General features: G+C 37.0%; 1 protein-coding gene across 1 annotated transcript in view; it reads left to right on the top strand.

Annotated features, from left to right (window-relative positions):
* The window catches only part of MYT1L (myelin transcription factor 1 like), a 221,092-nt gene extending 206,170 nt beyond the window's left edge, over nucleotides 1–14,922 (top strand). The window contains exons 18-21 of the mRNA XM_059842822.1: nucleotides 4,025–4,116; nucleotides 7,104–7,207; nucleotides 11,655–11,798; nucleotides 12,120–14,922. Coding sequence (XP_059698805.1) covers nucleotides 4,025–4,116; nucleotides 7,104–7,207; nucleotides 11,655–11,798; nucleotides 12,120–12,260 — 481 coding nt within the window. The 3' untranslated portion in view covers nucleotides 12,261–14,922. The remainder of the gene's footprint in view (nucleotides 1–4,024; nucleotides 4,117–7,103; nucleotides 7,208–11,654; nucleotides 11,799–12,119) is intronic.
* Nucleotides 14,923–17,062: the final 2,140 nt, after the last annotated feature.

The following is a 17,062-nucleotide window of genomic DNA, read 5'->3' as shown; positions in this document are numbered from 1 at the left end:
TACCATGGAAAGAGTACTCAACTGTGTTTATATGTTCTTATGATTTCTCATGTGTATGAGAATAATGGCAGGAGCAAGTGAGATAACTGTGATTAATTTTACTAATTCTTTGCTGGAATGAATAAACTGCAGAATTGTGTAAAAATAAGTGTAAAGTTTGAAAACCCGTGACAAACATCAACTGTAAAGGCTTCAAACTTAATAATAGAATATCCTGAGTTGGAAGGGACCCACAAAGATATTCAAAGTCCAGATCCAAGAATCACACCAGGTTCCTGAGAGTATTGTCCAAACACTTCTTGAACTCTATCAGGCTGTCACCATTTCCCTGAGGAGCCTGTTCCATTGCCCAACCACCCTCTGGGGTAAAGAACCTTTTCCTAATATCCAACCTCAACCTCCCCTGATACAGGTTAATAGCATACTTAATGCAAGGATAAGTATTATCCTTAACAAAATTACTAGATATTTCTCATTGTCTTTTTTTTCATTTCTGAGATATTTAAAGCATGTATTGCATAACTCTTAAAGCACTGAAATAGCTTTCACTTGTGTTCTTTTGTTTGCCAGTCACAGGAAAAAAATAAAATCATATCTACTCTTGTGTCCTTCTGTCCTTCTGTCTCCTTCTACTCTTCAGTCTTCTAGAAATCTCAAGCAACTCTCAGTCTCACTGGGATCTCAATTCAAGCTTTTTGGTTAACTTTACACCTCTGTAGGGTTCAGCCTTTGTACAACAGCCCACTTTTGGTGCAACACTGCCTTCACCTTGTTTTTCATCTTATCTTCCCATATATCCTGAGTTCTTTTGGCTGTTCTCAATTCACAGAGCAGTTGCCTTCAGTAGAAGTAAACATGGTCAATAAGATAAGAGGTAGAATGTCCTTGCAGACTAGAAGCTTATTCTAAAAGTCCTAATTTACTTTTTAATTGCTTAAAACAGTTTTAGGTAACTTAATTAAGAACAGAGCAAAGTGGAAAAGGATGCACATTGCTATCTTTGACTAACTCATTTCTGAAGAATTTAGACAAGTTAAACAAACTGTAGTAGAAGTCAATACTCTTAATTTAGGTTACTAACTTGGTATCTGCTTCACTGAAACTGAAAGTGCCTGGCTCAGGAAAGTGAGCTCATCTGCTTACAATACAATATATAATTAATGAAGAGACAGATTTGCCAGAAAAGATCTGCAGAGGAAAGAAATGGCATGGTCTGGCTTTGGCATCTTCCTCTGCGGTGAGCAGGATACTTTTGGGAGTTTTGAATGCTTTCTTAAATTGCATAAAGCCACTGGAAAATTTAGGACCATCTGTTCATTCATGGCCTCTTCTAAGGACAAGTATGTAACAAGCTAAAGGTAGTCACAGAGGTGCATGATGCACAGGTTAAAGCAGTGCATGTAAGGATTGGGGAAGAAAAAAGAGGAAGCTTGTGGATTAGGCATGCAGATGTATTCCAAAAAACTATTTTGATCATAGCCCTCCTTTGTCTGTACATATTGTATTAGATCACCAGTGGGTTAGAACAAAACTTACCTGGCTACAGAAGCCTTCTGCATCTTCACTAGTATGCCCAAAAAGGAGGCAGCCCTTTGCCTTTCCCCTCACTAACTCGCGACTCATCTGGCTACCTCCAGAAGAAGGTAGATAATCCATGCAGAAGGACTCTCCAACAGTTCCAGCAGCAAGGATGGAGCACAGCACCCAGATCTTTGTGGTTCAGTTTAGGCAGAAGGCTGCAGTTCAGGCAGAAGGGTGCCTGAGCTGCAGCCAAGCTGCAGGTGCTCCATACCCTGACAATACATCTCTCTCCAGTGGTGATGGGCCATGGACAGTTGCTGCTTGGCAGCTAGAATGTGACCACCCTCTTTTGTGAAATAGGAAAGCTTAGTATTCACATATGGAACATTGCACCTGGGGCCTCGGGGTGAGAGTGCACACTGGAGCACCCTGGGCACACCAGTGGAGAGATAACCTTCCAGGCTAGCTGAGAAGATATCTACAGGTTTAGGCAGTCCTGAAATCTTGGTGTGTAGAACCATGGCCTGAGAATAAGATTGGGTCCCTGGCACCAAAATTTGGATTTAGACACACTGAATCACACAGTAGATTTCTAACACTTCGGAACAAATTTGATTTGTTTGATTATTTTTCTCTGCTCTCAGATGTGCTGTTCTAGGATCCAGGTTTCTTGTTGGTCTGTTTGAATGCTGTACCTATAGCTGTTTGAGGGCTGATTCTATTTTCAGGGGTTGTCATCAGTCAGGACTTTTAGAGAGGAAAAGGCTACAGAACAAGATGAGAGTAATCTAATGCAGTTGTTTTTATGCCCAGTGGTGCTAACTTCTTCTGAAAAAGAGTGAGGACAAAATATGAGAAAATTCATTAAATCAACTGAAAGGTTAAAAAAATGAAGTCAGTTAAATGATGCAGAAACTTTGCATATACCGTTATCCCATTTCTTTCTCTGTGCCAACATTTTTTTCCCAAAACACCAAATCCTCTCCTTCTTAATTGTCTTCAAGTCTCCCTTTGACACATCAAGAGGACATTTTACAGTCACGCACTGAGTCTATCGCAGACCTTGGAGTAGTAATTTGGCATCCTATCAACTAGGCTACAGCCAAAAGCTACTAGGTCATGTCATTTCCTGATACTACTAGTATTATTTTATTATACATCTTCTTAGTCACAAAGCTGTATAAAATGTTGAACACTGAGAAAATAATTTTTTAATATATTTACCTAAGAGCAATCCTTTTTTGTATGACTGCACTTGATAATAGTAGTCCAGGCTGTTCAGAGAAATGTTTTCAATAGTGAAACTATTCCTAAATTAGAGGACTTTATTTAGAAGGAAGTTGCATCTTTACTTAAAGGAATGCTTTTAATCAAAGACACCACTTTCCTCCATATTACAGAAGGGATTACTTGTGTATTAGATTTGAATCTGATATGCACAATTAAAAATTGTAAAAACAAATTTTTCCTTTGGATCTGGAGATGAAATATAAATGTGCCTGTATGCAATGAGAAGTATATAACATTACTCAGTTTGCATGGCTATGAAAACTGAAATGTTGAGGCAAGAGGAAATTGTTTAGCAAGCTTCCAAATTCCCTTCACTAAAGCTAAAGCTTCCTCAGAATAAGATTTTGGGTTTTTCCATCATTAAATTAGATTGAATATGTATTTTCTCTTATCTGTGAAAGTGCAACTACATAAAAGATGTGATTTTGAAAAATGGGGGTAGTTCGGTGTACCGTTACTTGTTAAATACTGAGCACTGTCTGATATGTATTTTAATTTTTACAATAAAGACTGCTAAGACTATGTTGGGTATCAAACTGTTTTGTACAATGTAATTAAAAAGCTTAATATTTTGGCAATGTGAGAGAGAAGAGATAACCGAATGTACATCCATAAATGTAACAAATGCACATTATAAGACATCTATATCCCCCATTAAAACAAGGTCATTTCTATTGGAATTACTTCCTTGGGCTCCAACAAAAAGCCAACACGTAAGTTACTGCCATTTTAAGAAAAAAATTAGAAAAGGGCAATTTAACTAGCTCAGTAGGTGATATTCACAAAGAAAAGCAGTTTATAAGACCTAGTCATTTGGATGTGAGAGGTAGCTCTGATCCTCTTCTCTCAGCATTCAGTTCCATGTTTGAACATTTGAATCAAAAAAGGGTGGAAGTTCAGACTGCGACACATAAACTCAAATTCAAATAACTGCTTTTAAAATAAAATGTTTTATTAAAAGTATTTTGTCTTAAGAAAATTGAACTGTATATCTGACTTCTATGTTAGCTGTCTATGCAAAAAAGATCTTGGAAGAATAAAAAAACAATGAAATCACTACTGGTAAGTCCTTTCTTTTTTCAGACTAGTGCACTCTTTCAGTGCTAGGCAGCGAAGATAAACCATGTCTCTGATACTGTTTTTGTTACAGGTTTGGATGACAGATTTCTTTTCAATGACCTGTCAAAATTAACAGGCTCCTTACTGTTCACAGTTTATCAGGATGCCCCAGAGCTACTTCAGCAATGAAGAAAGCAAAGCTGTCGGGAGAACAAATGTTAACAATAAAGCAGCGGGCCAGTAATGGTAAATTTTTAATCATTAAGTTCTTAAATACTAATTCTCTGTAAACTAAAGTTACTGTTACTCTGTTGCCTTTTTTCCTACATGTATAAATCCATTCTATATAAATTGTAAATTCACTGTCAGTAGGAGTGAAACCAGGTCTCATGTTCTGGAAACCTGAGCCAGGAGTAGAGCAGTCAGACTGAGTTATGTCTATATAAATCTAAAACTCTAAAATATTTCAAAGTAGAATATACCATTATAATTTGCTGGTTCACATTTCATTCATCAAAGGGTGATAGTTAGTCTTATATTGTTGCAGGATTCAGAAGAGAAAAAGGGTTTATTTCCAGAATGTCAATTCCTCCTGAGTTCCCTTGAATTCATTTGGACCTATGGCTCTATAGCCTCTGGCAGATGGAGATGGCTTTGTGCCATTTCAGCTCCAGTAAACTGCAATTCTTCCTGGGAACCTTAAGTTGCAGGGAAGATGATGAAGGTACCTTGGATGAAAGTCAGGATAATACCCTGGTACTTGAAGTGCAGTAAAAGCAAAATGTAGTTCAAATAAGTAACATGATAAAAACTTTTCTGGGACGTTCCCAAGTCCTGAATTTTCTTGGAAAACTGTGTAGTCACTTAGTCTGTGACAGTGCATGCCTTCTTAACTGTTGGTGTTAACTGCATTTAGAGCCACAGAGCATTAGAATGAAGTGCTGGAGGCACCTCAGCCCACACGGCCAGCACAGCTGGAGAAAGCAGTGGTTGTCTTTGTTCAAGAGTTTGTAACCAGGGAGTGAAAGATCTGGATGTTATTTTCTCTACAACCTGGGTAGTATTGAAAACTATAAGTATCTGCCATGCCCAGGAAGAATGCCTTAAGAAGTAATATGTGGATATTTTGGCTACTTGGACACATGGCCTGCCTGAGCAACCCAGTGGACTTCTATGATGGGGTGACTACATCAGTGGACAAGGGAAGAGAGCTACAGATGTCACTTACCTGGACTTCTGTAAAGCCACAGCCATGGTCTCCTACAAAATCTTTTTCTCTGAATTGGATACAGATGGATTTGATGGGTGCAGTGTTAGGTGAATAAGGAATTGGTTGGATTGTCACATCCAGAGGGTACTGGTCAATGCCCAGAGTCCCACTGAACCTCAGTGACAAGTGTTGTCCCTTTGGGGTCTGTACTGGGAGGAGTGTTATTTAATATCTGCATTAATGACATAGATAAAGGGATTGAGTGCACCCTCAGCAGATTTGCAGATGACACCAAGCTGTGGTGCAGTGACACTCCTGAAGGACAGGATGCCATCCAGAGGGACCTGGACAAGCTGGAGAAGGGGCCCATGGGAATCTCTTGAGGTTTAACAAGACCAAGGGCAAGGTGCTGCACCTGGGTCGGGGCAAGCCCCGGTATCAACACAGGCTGGGGATGAGCAGATCCAGAGCAGCCCTGCTGAGAAGGATTTGGGGGTGTGAGGGGGTGAGAGGCTGGACATGACCCAGCCATGTGCCCTCATAGCCTGGAGAGCCAAATGTGCCCTGGGCTGCATCAGAGGCAGCGTGGGGAGGGGATTCTGCCCCTCTGCTCTGCTCTGCTGAGACCCCACCTGCAGGGCTGCAGCCAGCCCTGGGGTACCAGCACAGGAAGGACATGGACCTGTTGGAGTGAGTCCAGAGGAGGCCACCAAGATGATCACAGGGCTGGAGCAGCTCTGTTATGAGGAAAGGCTAAGAGAATTTGGATTGTTCAGCCTGAAAAAGATAAGGCCTTGAGGTGACCCAGTTGCAGCCTTCCAGTACCTGAAGGGATCCTGCAACAAAGATGGAGAGGGACTTTTTACAAGGGCACATAGTGACAGGACAAAGGGGAAAGGGCTTCAGACTGCAAGAGAGTAGGTTTAGATTGGATATTAGGAAAATACTCCTTACTGTGAGAAAGGTGAGACACTGGAACAGGTTGTTCAGAGAAGCTGTGGATGCCTCCTCCCTGGAAGTGTTTCAGGCCAGGTAGGATGGGGCCCTGAAAAACCTGGTCTAGTCTTCCCTGGTCTGGGAAGATGTCCCAGCCAATGGCAGAGGGGTCAAAACTAGATAATCTTCAAGGTCCCTTCCAACCCAAGCCATTCTGCAATTCTGTGACATCTTTCCTATCAGGGTCAGGCACTGAGGGGAAAGGTATGAAAGATTCATACCAGCAGAAGAAGGAGAGTGGGAGCACCAGTTTCTCTGGCTTTAGGTTTTCACACTTTGACTTGAAAAAAGATAGATCTATCTGTCTCGTCCCAGGATTAGTTTATGCTTTGTTATATTAATTATAAAGATAAATAAAAACTGTTACCGTTTATTCCTGTCTGAATTCTTAGAAATGCAGTTAACTTTAAAGTTCTGTTGCTTTTAATATTTATTTCAAAAAATGTGATAAAGCACTTCCATTTTAAAATTACTCTATATATAGTTGTTTAATAACATCTTTCTGAACCCTTCTGAGCCATCATCCAACATGAAAAACAACTGCAGAATCACAATATATCCCAGTACATTGACAAAATTTCTCTTTGTTGAGAAAAAAAAAAAAATCTGAATTAATTACATGTTCTCTTGATAATGCTGTAATATGAAGAGATTACCATGTTAAGATTTTTTACTTTCCTTCAGAAGATCTCTAAGTGGACACACTCTCTAAATAAATTACATATGACAGTGGAGCAAAATTTGTTGCTGCGGGTACATTTCTTAAAATAAAGTTAACGGAATGTACATAAAGTTAAGGTCCTTCTGATCCTTCAGGTATTTTCAGCATTTTCTCTGGAGAATTACTACAATTTTAAAAGTAAAAGTAATTGAAAATACTTACTTTTAACTGCAGAATAAAAGTTTGAAGAATGCTTCCTTTTTTTGCTTGAAATAAGTTGATTTTAAATATGGAAATAATTAATTCACTGAACTCTGATTTAAACGTTAATTATTTTAATACCCCTTTTATTTTTATGTCACACAGGTATAGAAAATGATGAAGAAATTAAACAGTTAGATGAAGAAATCAAAGAACTAAATGAATCCAACTCCCAGATGGAAGCTGATATGATTAAACTCAGAACTCAGGTAACAGTTTTATGAAGCCCTAAATTCAAGCTGCTTTTTCTATGTGACTGATTAAAAAATATAGGACATTTATTGTTTCCTTATATATTAAGATATCTATGCATAATTTGCTATTTATAAAATCTGAAGACAGTATTCATTATGCAATATTCACATCAGTTACCAACAGTAAAAAAAAAAAAAAAAACAAAATGAACTCAGCAAAATACATTCTTTAAAATAATGGCAAAACATGACCTGTCATGGTCAGCTTGGTATTTCCCCTTGATAAAGCTATGCCTTTCTGGTAGTAGTTAGAATATTGTGTGACAACATGGTCGTTAACATAAGTTACAAGGTGAAGGAGCCCAGATGAACAACATGGCTTTTGTTATGTGTTACAGAGGAAATTTAGACAGAGAAGTGAGTATTTAGTGTATCATGTGATACACTAAATGCAGCCCTTGGCAGCAGTAGTGGTTCCAGAGATCCAGCTTAATTATTTTTTCATTGGGTATAAATTTGTTGGGGGGGCAAAAACGCAGAAAACCTAACTATTAGACTATTAACTAAAATCCCATTATTCAGCAGTCCTAAAACTGGATGGAAAAAGCAAAAGAAGAAAATCAATTGAATTCCCCTAGAACTTTTCAGTGTCCAGCATAAATTCTGGTGCTTGTCTCTTCACATGATTTGAGCACAGACACCAAGAGTGAAGTTCACCACAGTCACCATTTGTCAGTCTTTAATCCCATGATGATAGTCACTCAGTTGATCTCAATGGAAACAGAGTAAACCATTCCTTATTATTTCTTTGTCTGCTGCTTGTGGAGATGGGCACCATGTCCCTTTTCCTTCTCCTTTTGTATAGTCATAAATGCAAGGCAGGATCTGCTTCTTCAACTTGGGTTTTATTTGATTTCTAAACCTTAGCCAGATGGATACTGAAACCTCGCTTCTATTTTATGCCTGCATTCAGAGTTCCACTGTCATTATTCAGCTTTCATAGGATTTGATTCAATGTTTACACAGTTTCCTGATGTGACCAAGTATAACTGTAGGAAAATGAGGACAAAATCTTCAAGAACACAAAGCAAGAAGAATAATCAATGGCAGGAAAATTGCATATATTTACTCTTGAGAAATTTGGTCATAAATTTTGAATCTGGCAGCTTCCAATTGCCTTATGTTTTCTTCTGCTTAATACACTGTGGATGCTATTCACATACAGACTGATATGGCTGAGTTTTTAAAAAATGTGAAGCAGTTTGGCTGTTACAGGTACATTAGGTAAATGCTCCAGTTATCAGTAATTTACTGCACTTTTAATTTTATATTTGGCCAGATGGATTGAAAAATAAAGCCATGATAGCACTATCACAGGCATCAACATGTATTGAGTTTCAGAGATTTATCTAGGAATTTCATATCAAGCTTTGATCTGAAATGAGTACAAAAGCCATACTTTAGTGGTCTCAGTTCCAGCTTTCATACCTCAGACTAGTGCCATTGCATATTCTTAGAAGTCAGATTAGGCACTTGTGGGACCACTGAATGTTCTTGGTAGGAGAAAGCTCAGCTGAATTTACCAATAAGTTAAAAGGATATTTTTCACACTTCAGTGCAGCAGATTTAGAAAAAGGGTAGATTAAAATGATTGATGGAATTTTAAAAAGTAAAACTATAAGAGATCATAAAAACCATTATTTTATCTACCTGTCATCTTTACTTCCTAAGATCTTCCTCAGCTAAACCTGGCAGGTGCTTGTCTAACTGGTTCTTTACTTCCCATACTAGAAATTCCACAATCTCTGGGTAATCTGGTCTAATACTTATCTGTTCTTACCCAGCTAGCTACTAAGGCCTTGCAGAGAATCCCAACTGAGTTAAACTTCACAAAAAAATTTAGAGGCCTTAGTTTTGAATTCATAAACTCTCCTGAAGATAAGCAATTTACATTTACAACACACAGAGAGTTACATCATAGTCGTTATCAAGCTATTAAGAGGATCAGAATCAACAGTGCCCTTTATTTGCACCAGTGAAATTATATTGGACATAACAAAATGTTTGCTGGTAAACCTTTAGAAAATCATTGTGCAACTTAGACTTCAGTAAAATTTGACAGGTGGGGAATATGCAGTGGGAAAGTAGTGGAAGTTATGTGAACACCAGAAGTAGCAACAGTCTTGTTTGATACAGATTTGCAACCCATATGATTGTAAGTGCCAGTGAAAGTTTTTCATATGACATGAACAGGAAATGCTTCCATGTAGAGTTTTTCAATTTAATAAAGTGAGAAATCAATCTTTTTTCTTAGTTGGAGCCGTTATAAGACTCTCCTTTACTCAGCTGCCTTTTTTACTTAAGACTTTGAAGAAAGTATTTTTAATCTAAAAATCTTCTAGTAAATTCGTTCAAATTTAGCATGCAAAGATGAGAGGAGCAGAAACACATAAAAGGGAGAGGGGAAAAGCAAATCTGCAAATAATTGTGTGTTTCACACAAGAAACAGATTATCCTATTTTCAGAATACACACAAGTAAACATTTCTTAGTTTTAGGGTAAAATGTGGGGAGGGAAATTTCAGCCTTTAAGTGAACAAATACAATAATTACATTTAAAAGAGATGAACTTACAGATGAATACTAAGTGAAGTGGTAAGATATGCTGATCATCTGCCACTGTATTTGCAGATACTCAGCATCTCATGAAAAAAAGCAAAAAAGATGGTTCAAGTTGCAATGCTTAACTAGATAAAAAATCTGTAGAATGTCAGCTCCTGCTGAAGTTAGTGTGAGGTGGCTGCAGTATGCCATACTGAACTGAGCCTTCCTTAGCATAAGACTCCTCATTCTGGTCTGTAATATTAAAAAAAAAAAAAAATAGGATAGGTATTGGAGTATAACTTGACTAAGAAGCACCTATGAAAGATATTTTGCATTTGGATACAGCATTTCCCGGCAATATAAGCTGAAAGCAAAATAAGAGAGGAGGATCAGGTGTCCAGTTTCAAAAATGAAGAAAGTATTTTTCCTTACTAATATATTTTGTGGAAATTAGCTCAGAATCAATTAATTGTGACAAAAGCAAGTCCCTACAATACTGGCACCTTGTATTAACTGCAATAGGCACCTGTAGTCAAAGCAAGAGACACTCAGAGACTGTTTATGTAGACACATCTCTTTTCAAAGTTACTTCTATCAGCTAATGGGCTGTATTTCCATAAGCAGACTAAAAGTTTAAGTCCAAAATAAAATGTGATACCTCTAACTACCTGACAGTGCCACCAGTTTCCAAACATTTACTCACCAAAGGTCAAGTTGATGTGCGCTTAAGAACCTTTACCCTTCTGACTGTTACTACTGCACAAACCTCTGACCTTCCCGTCAGCATTTTAATTGTATCAATTCTTTCCACAGCTCACTCTCTAGGCCAGTATAGAAATGGATAAACCTCATTTTGAGAATTCAAAACCTTGTGTTCTTTGGCATTTTTTCCACTTCGCTGGCTTCTTTTTTCTTGTCAATGCATATTTTAACCTACACACACGGAGCACACTGTACACTCTGTAATAGATGTCAACAGTTATCACCCCATGTGGAAAGTACAGACAGGGCTACAGAGGAAAGTACAGACAGATGTGAGTGAGCTCTGCATGTGCTCTTGATGAGCTGGACATAGGCCAGTGCTCATCTGAAATCCTTATAACTCTATTAGCACAATGCTCTCCACAAGCTCTTTCTCTCAGCAATGCTTTTAGCTCAAGCAGGGCACCATGCAAGGTCAGAGCTAACGTGTCTGGTCACCTGGAAACACAGGCAGAGCACAGTCCCAGTTGTTTTCACTTTCACATGAAGCAATGCCACAGGCCTATGCACAAATATTCTTCAGTTTTACAACTCCCTGTATGTACTGGAAAACTTTCTGACTTTGTACATACATTGCAATAACATGCAGTTGTTCAGCTTTCAAAAGCAGTCCTGTGAGTTTGCACAGAATCATATTATGCTTACAAAGAGCTAAACATTGGCAGCAAGGAGCTGTGTGTGCTTAATTAACAAGACATATGTGTAGCTGAAAATATAAGAAAAGCGTGACTTACTGCAGAATGCCCCTAAGATTGGCTTCTAGGAGTTTGACTGCATGGGTGAACTTGCAGAACTAAGGTCCTTAATGCCTTTCAACTATACAAGAAAAGCTCTAAAGGAGTGGAATCAAATCCAAGTTCATTCACTCACTATTACCAGTACTGAAAAGACAAGCTGTTAAAGTTATACAACATGCAGTGGGAATAAGAAAGGCTTAGTGACGATAAGAACTGCAAACTCAAGCAAAATCTTTTTAAACATGAATGAATAGACCTTTTCTCCTTTCTCTGGTATTTCTGCTCTCTCTCCCTTCAAAGAGTGCTTGCTTTGTACCAGTTAGCCTTATATTACATTGTACACAAATTTGTCCATTTTAGATCACCACAATGGAGAGCAACCTGAAGACGATAGAAGAGGAAAACAAAGTAATTGAACAGCAAAATGAGTCTCTTCTTCATGAATTGGCCAATTTAAGCCAGTCTTTAATTCATAGTCTAGCTAATATCCAGCTGCCACATATGGTAAGTGATTGAGAGCACAAGTTAAGGAATTTGGCGATCTTCAGTTCACCTCATACAATAGATACCTTTTTTTTATGTTTATGTTTCATCAACCAGTTGGATATTTGTGGTAACAGCACTGAAACCATAGAGATACATTTAACTGCTAACAGACATGGAGGGCCTGTTCCAGTGTATCCTGTAAAATTAAGTAAGAACTAAATAGGCTTTTTAAATATTATAAAAATGGTGGCAGTATGCCTTGCTAATATGTTATGCTTAAATGAATATACGATTAAGAAAATAAAAGTTGTATATGAACTACTATTTAATATCTCGTAGGAACCAATCAATGAACAAAATTTTGATGCTTACGTGACCACTTTGACGGACATGTATACAAATCAAGATCGTTATCAGAGTCCAGAAAATAAAGCCCTACTGGAAAATATAAAGCAGGCTGTGAGAGGAATTCAGGTCTGAACAGCTGCTATAGTGATGAAAATCTTGCTTAAAAAAAGGATGCCTCTTGTTTTTTGCTGCTGTAATTTACCAGAAAGTGTTATATATTTATTTCTGTTTGAAACAGTGTTATGCTTACAAGACTTCATAATGATTTTATGTCTTGCTTTAAAGATAGTAACTGCAGAATAGTTTTTTGAATACATTCACATTTTGTACGTTTTCATATAAGCTGACATAGTGTGATATGCCATGTAATGTTTATAGCTGCTAATGTATGCACATTTTTGGGGTATATATATTTCTGAAGAGGTAAGCTGATCAAAATAAATAGAGTGTAAATTCTTTTTAATGCTTTAGTGATTAAATGTTTTAGTATTTTGAACTGAAATGGACAAAAAAAAAAACAGCTTTGAATGACAATGTTGCGGTCTGCAGCCACTTTTTAAACACTATCATTTTGCCTCATGTTGGAGGATTTTATGGGATTTAAGAAGTACATTTTGTGTGCATATTGTTTCATAGCAAGAATTGGTTGCAAAAATGCTTTATTTTTGAACAATGCTTGAAAATATTATGTGACTTTTGTTTTTGAAGGATGGTGTGTGGTGGGGGCAATAAAATGAGGTTTTTTGAATTCCAAGAAAATGGCATGGATTAGATGTAAGTTACAAAATGGGTAATTTATTGTAAGACAACATCAAGCCATGGAAACTTGACAGAAGATTCAAAGCAGCTTAAACAGCACTTTTTAATTAACTTCTAAGCATTACATGGTATGAATATGGGAACTTCCATTATGAACAGAACTATATCAGAGGTGGACAACGTGAAGATTTCAGCTTTTGTTTTCCAATAAACTTTGGAGCCAACATTCTGTTATTTCTACCGGACTGCTAGTGCCCCTCTGAACTATCTGTTATAGCAATGTAGTTCATCTTTCAGAAATTCTGTGGTTTCAATTCAAGATGAAGGACAATATTTAAAAGTTAATATTGCCTTTTCACATCTTTAATTTTGGGATAAATACAAATGATCTGTGTCTATTAGAGTTACTGAACTGCATTCATTGCTGCCTGTAGTAGGAATGCAGTTCAGTAAAGATTTTTCCTTTTGCTTCGCCAAACATTCAATCCCATTCTTAACATTTTAATATTTATGTTTTGCTTTCTGTTGGAGAACAATCATAACTGCAGCATTCACATATGCTTTGTATTTGTTCTACTATCACCTATTGCAAAAATGAATGCAATCAAATTTTTAATGTAATTAAATATACTTCAGCACTTTTTTTGCTTTAAACAGGATCATTTTAAGGTAAAACTTACTTGTACCTTCAAGATTTGATTGTTTTCTTCAAGATGACTGCACTATATGTATGCATAAGACCACTTTTTATTACTACATTTTTCTTTTTTAAGTAGTAAATTTGGTGATGTGTTGTGTTTTACAGATGTTGAATTTATTTAAATTTGATAGCATATCTTTTCCTTCCATGTCTTGATGTTATGCAGAAAGTACAAAAGTACTTTAAAATTTTGTTATGAAAAAGATGGGTTTTGTAAAAAATAAAATATTTTTAGCAGAACAGGACTTACAGGGTCATTGTCCCCACAATGTGCCAGTTGACTATTTGCACTTACCTTGCCCTATATATCCATACGGAGGTGTGCAATTTCTTGTGTCATTAGCCTTGTGACACTAAACCTGAACAAATTATAGTGGAAGCCATTATGGCCAATCCAGTAATATTGCTAAGGGAGACTACAGGGATCTCACAACAAATATTCTGATACAATACTCAACCTCGGTATATATATATATGTATAAATATATGTATATCCCAGCGGCACTTTATACTATTCACTGTACAAAAGCTTACAGTTTTCCACGAGGACTTTAATAACTAGCTGGGAAAAGATTATGTAATTACTTTGGGGCTCTGCAGTATCTTATCTGTACAGTGCCCTTTTTCTGTTGTGCTATTAGTTGTAGCTGCCATGCTCAGAATTGCCTTTTTGAGAGCTGAAGCAAGGTGCTTGTTGTTCACCTTCTGCCATATATATTGTACTTTTGCCCTAGCCTCCTTTTAGGGCTTTCATTGTTCATAATGGCATATGCATTTTTCCACTGCATTGTGTCTGCAGCTTCTTTGCCAATATAGTAATGCTTTCAGTAGAGTAATAGATAGTATCAGTTTTGGATTCTTATTGTTATCACCTATGTACAATGGAAAGGGATTTTAAGCACAAATCTGCTGCTCATCTAATGTTGGTACATAATATCAAATCAAAAGTTATCTGTGACTATTATATAGGGATCACAAAAGTGTCACATATTAGAATGCTGACCTTTCATATGAAATTATTGTGAGTCATCAGAGTTTATTTATTATAACCTATTGTTCATATTCATTTCTAAGTTAATTTAAGTAATCATTTATTAAGACAGAATTTTGTATAAACTATTTATTGTGCTCTCTGTGGAACTGAAGTTTGATTTATTTTTGTACTACACGGCATGGATTTGTTGACATTTTAATTTTGCTATAAATGTGTGGAATCACAAGTTGCTGTGATACTTCATTTTTAAATTGTGAACTTTGTACAAATTTTGTCATGCTGGATGTTAACACATCTTACTCTAAATAAATAAAAAAATGTGTTGCCACATTTGTAGCACAGTGGTTCTATGATCACTTTCAGCACTTTCACTTTATTTCATATATGACATTACTACCAAGAAATCCTCAGAGACCTTTTTTAACAAGAAGACTTGGCTGTTGATTCCTCAAATTCTGCCCACCGAGATGCCTCTTCAAATGATGCTCTTCCCACTCTCCATAAATGCGTACGCACAATACATTTATTCTAACATTTTGGGACTTCCTAGAAAGAAATTGAATAGTATTTTGGCCCAAATAGTGTGACTGAAGTATTGTGCTCAATTATATTTAAATAGATTAATAATGTATTTAATCATACATTTTACATGTATTTTAATCATATCATTTAATGATAATCAGATTCCTAGACTCAAAAATTGGGAATAAGCCAATGGAAAATGAACCTGAGTTGGAAAGCTTTTCCCTTTCTTCTGATCTGCATTAAGGCCTCAAGCTGCTTTTAGAACCAGTCAGCTGAAGAGTTGAATGACAACAGTCAGCCAGCACTTGTGGTCATCACTGCCTGTGGCAGAAACTGACACCATCAATACATCTGTCACATGCCATGTTCTGCACCACGATGTAACCCATGTTACCCCTGCAGTGACTTAATAACTAGATTTAGATTCCACTACCAGTGTTATAATGCAAACTAATTAAAAACATCTTCCTTGAAAACAAACAAGAGTAACTACACAGAGAATGGTAATTAATTGATTTATAAACATAATTATGACTTTACCATATGCTTGGGTTCCTGTATTGAGTGTATATTAAGTCCAGCATCATGCAGTGATATCAATAATTAATGTTGTATGTTGTCCCTGCGTGCCATTCCTCTTAATTGCATTCCTTAGAGATCATCCTAAATGACCAAGACAGGAGCACCAACACAAACTCTAGACTGTCTCTCTGCCCCTAGCAAAGTCTGATCAGCTGCTGGGGAATGGGAAACTTACAGGGGGTCCAGGACACTTGACCCTCTGTAAGTCAGAGGGTCAGCAGAGTGCAGAAAAGGAGAGTGCGGAACAGGAGGGCAGGAAAAGCCATGCAGTCAACTACAGAAATCACTGCAAGAAAGAGGAAGATAATCTGTGTGTATACACAAAGTGATACAAATGTTTTTGTAGGTAAGATGGAGAACATTTCAGAAAATCTGATCTTCTTAAGCATCACATGCAAAATTTTAATCTTAATCATTCCTGTGTGATCCATTTGCTTAACCTTATGACACTATGATCATGCACAGCTATTGAAGTTTTTTCATATTAGAATCTGATACCTCCAACTGTGAGACTTTTTATAGGGGAAAAAACCAAACCACAACAAACCAGCAATGCTTAAAAAAAAAAAAGCGAAACTGCAAGAGGTGAACAGAGGAAAAAAGTCAACATTTGGAGGATAGCTATGTTTCGAATCTCAGTACACCAGCAGGCTGGTATGATGCAGAAAACATAAAGGCATCATGTTCTCTATATTAGTAGTCAGATGAGCAGTGAAGTAGTTAATGCCACTCCCTTCTTCTGTCTCCTGCCAATATCAGTATCTCTTCTGACAAATCCTTTTGCCAAAGGATATAAGCCAACTCCTCTCGTCTAGTAGGACCATTTTTCAATTGTTTTGCTCAAGAGGCTATTCTCTGTGCTAGTGTACTTAATCCTTCTTGAACTTTTTTGACTTAGTTCTTCTTGAGCCTCATGTGCCCAGTATCCCAAACAATGTCTTCATAAATAACACTAGATCTCTCTGTTCCTATTGCCCCAAAATACTTTGCATGTTGCTACATCCTTGTACATTTTGCTTTTTCTTGATCATTCACTGAAAACTCTTAGGCCTGTGACCACCTGCTACATCTTTATCAAGTTTTGTAATAGATCAAAAAAAGTCTATTATCTCTAAGCAATCTCTAACCTTGCCTTTCTATTTAGTCCATCATATCATCAAGTTCTTTGTGTATAGTATATAAATTCTGTGCTCATCAATCTTCTCGTCTTTGGTAATTTCTTGTTTTGTTGTTTAAAATCAGTAATGGGATTATGTGCCTCAGTAGTACCAAAAAGACAAAAACTATGTCAGAAACTGTGTGCACAAATAACTTTGAGGTCTGTCTTGTCACTACTAAATATAGAGTTTTATTTCCTCATAAAGCAGTGGGGAA

The sequence above is a fragment of the Haemorhous mexicanus genome, chromosome 3, assembly GCF_027477595.1.
Source record: "Haemorhous mexicanus isolate bHaeMex1 chromosome 3, bHaeMex1.pri, whole genome shotgun sequence".
Classification (NCBI taxonomy): Eukaryota; Metazoa; Chordata; class Aves; order Passeriformes; family Fringillidae; genus Haemorhous; species Haemorhous mexicanus.
The sequence above is the reverse complement of the archived record's forward strand: the minus strand, read 5'-3'. Positions and strand labels throughout refer to the sequence as shown.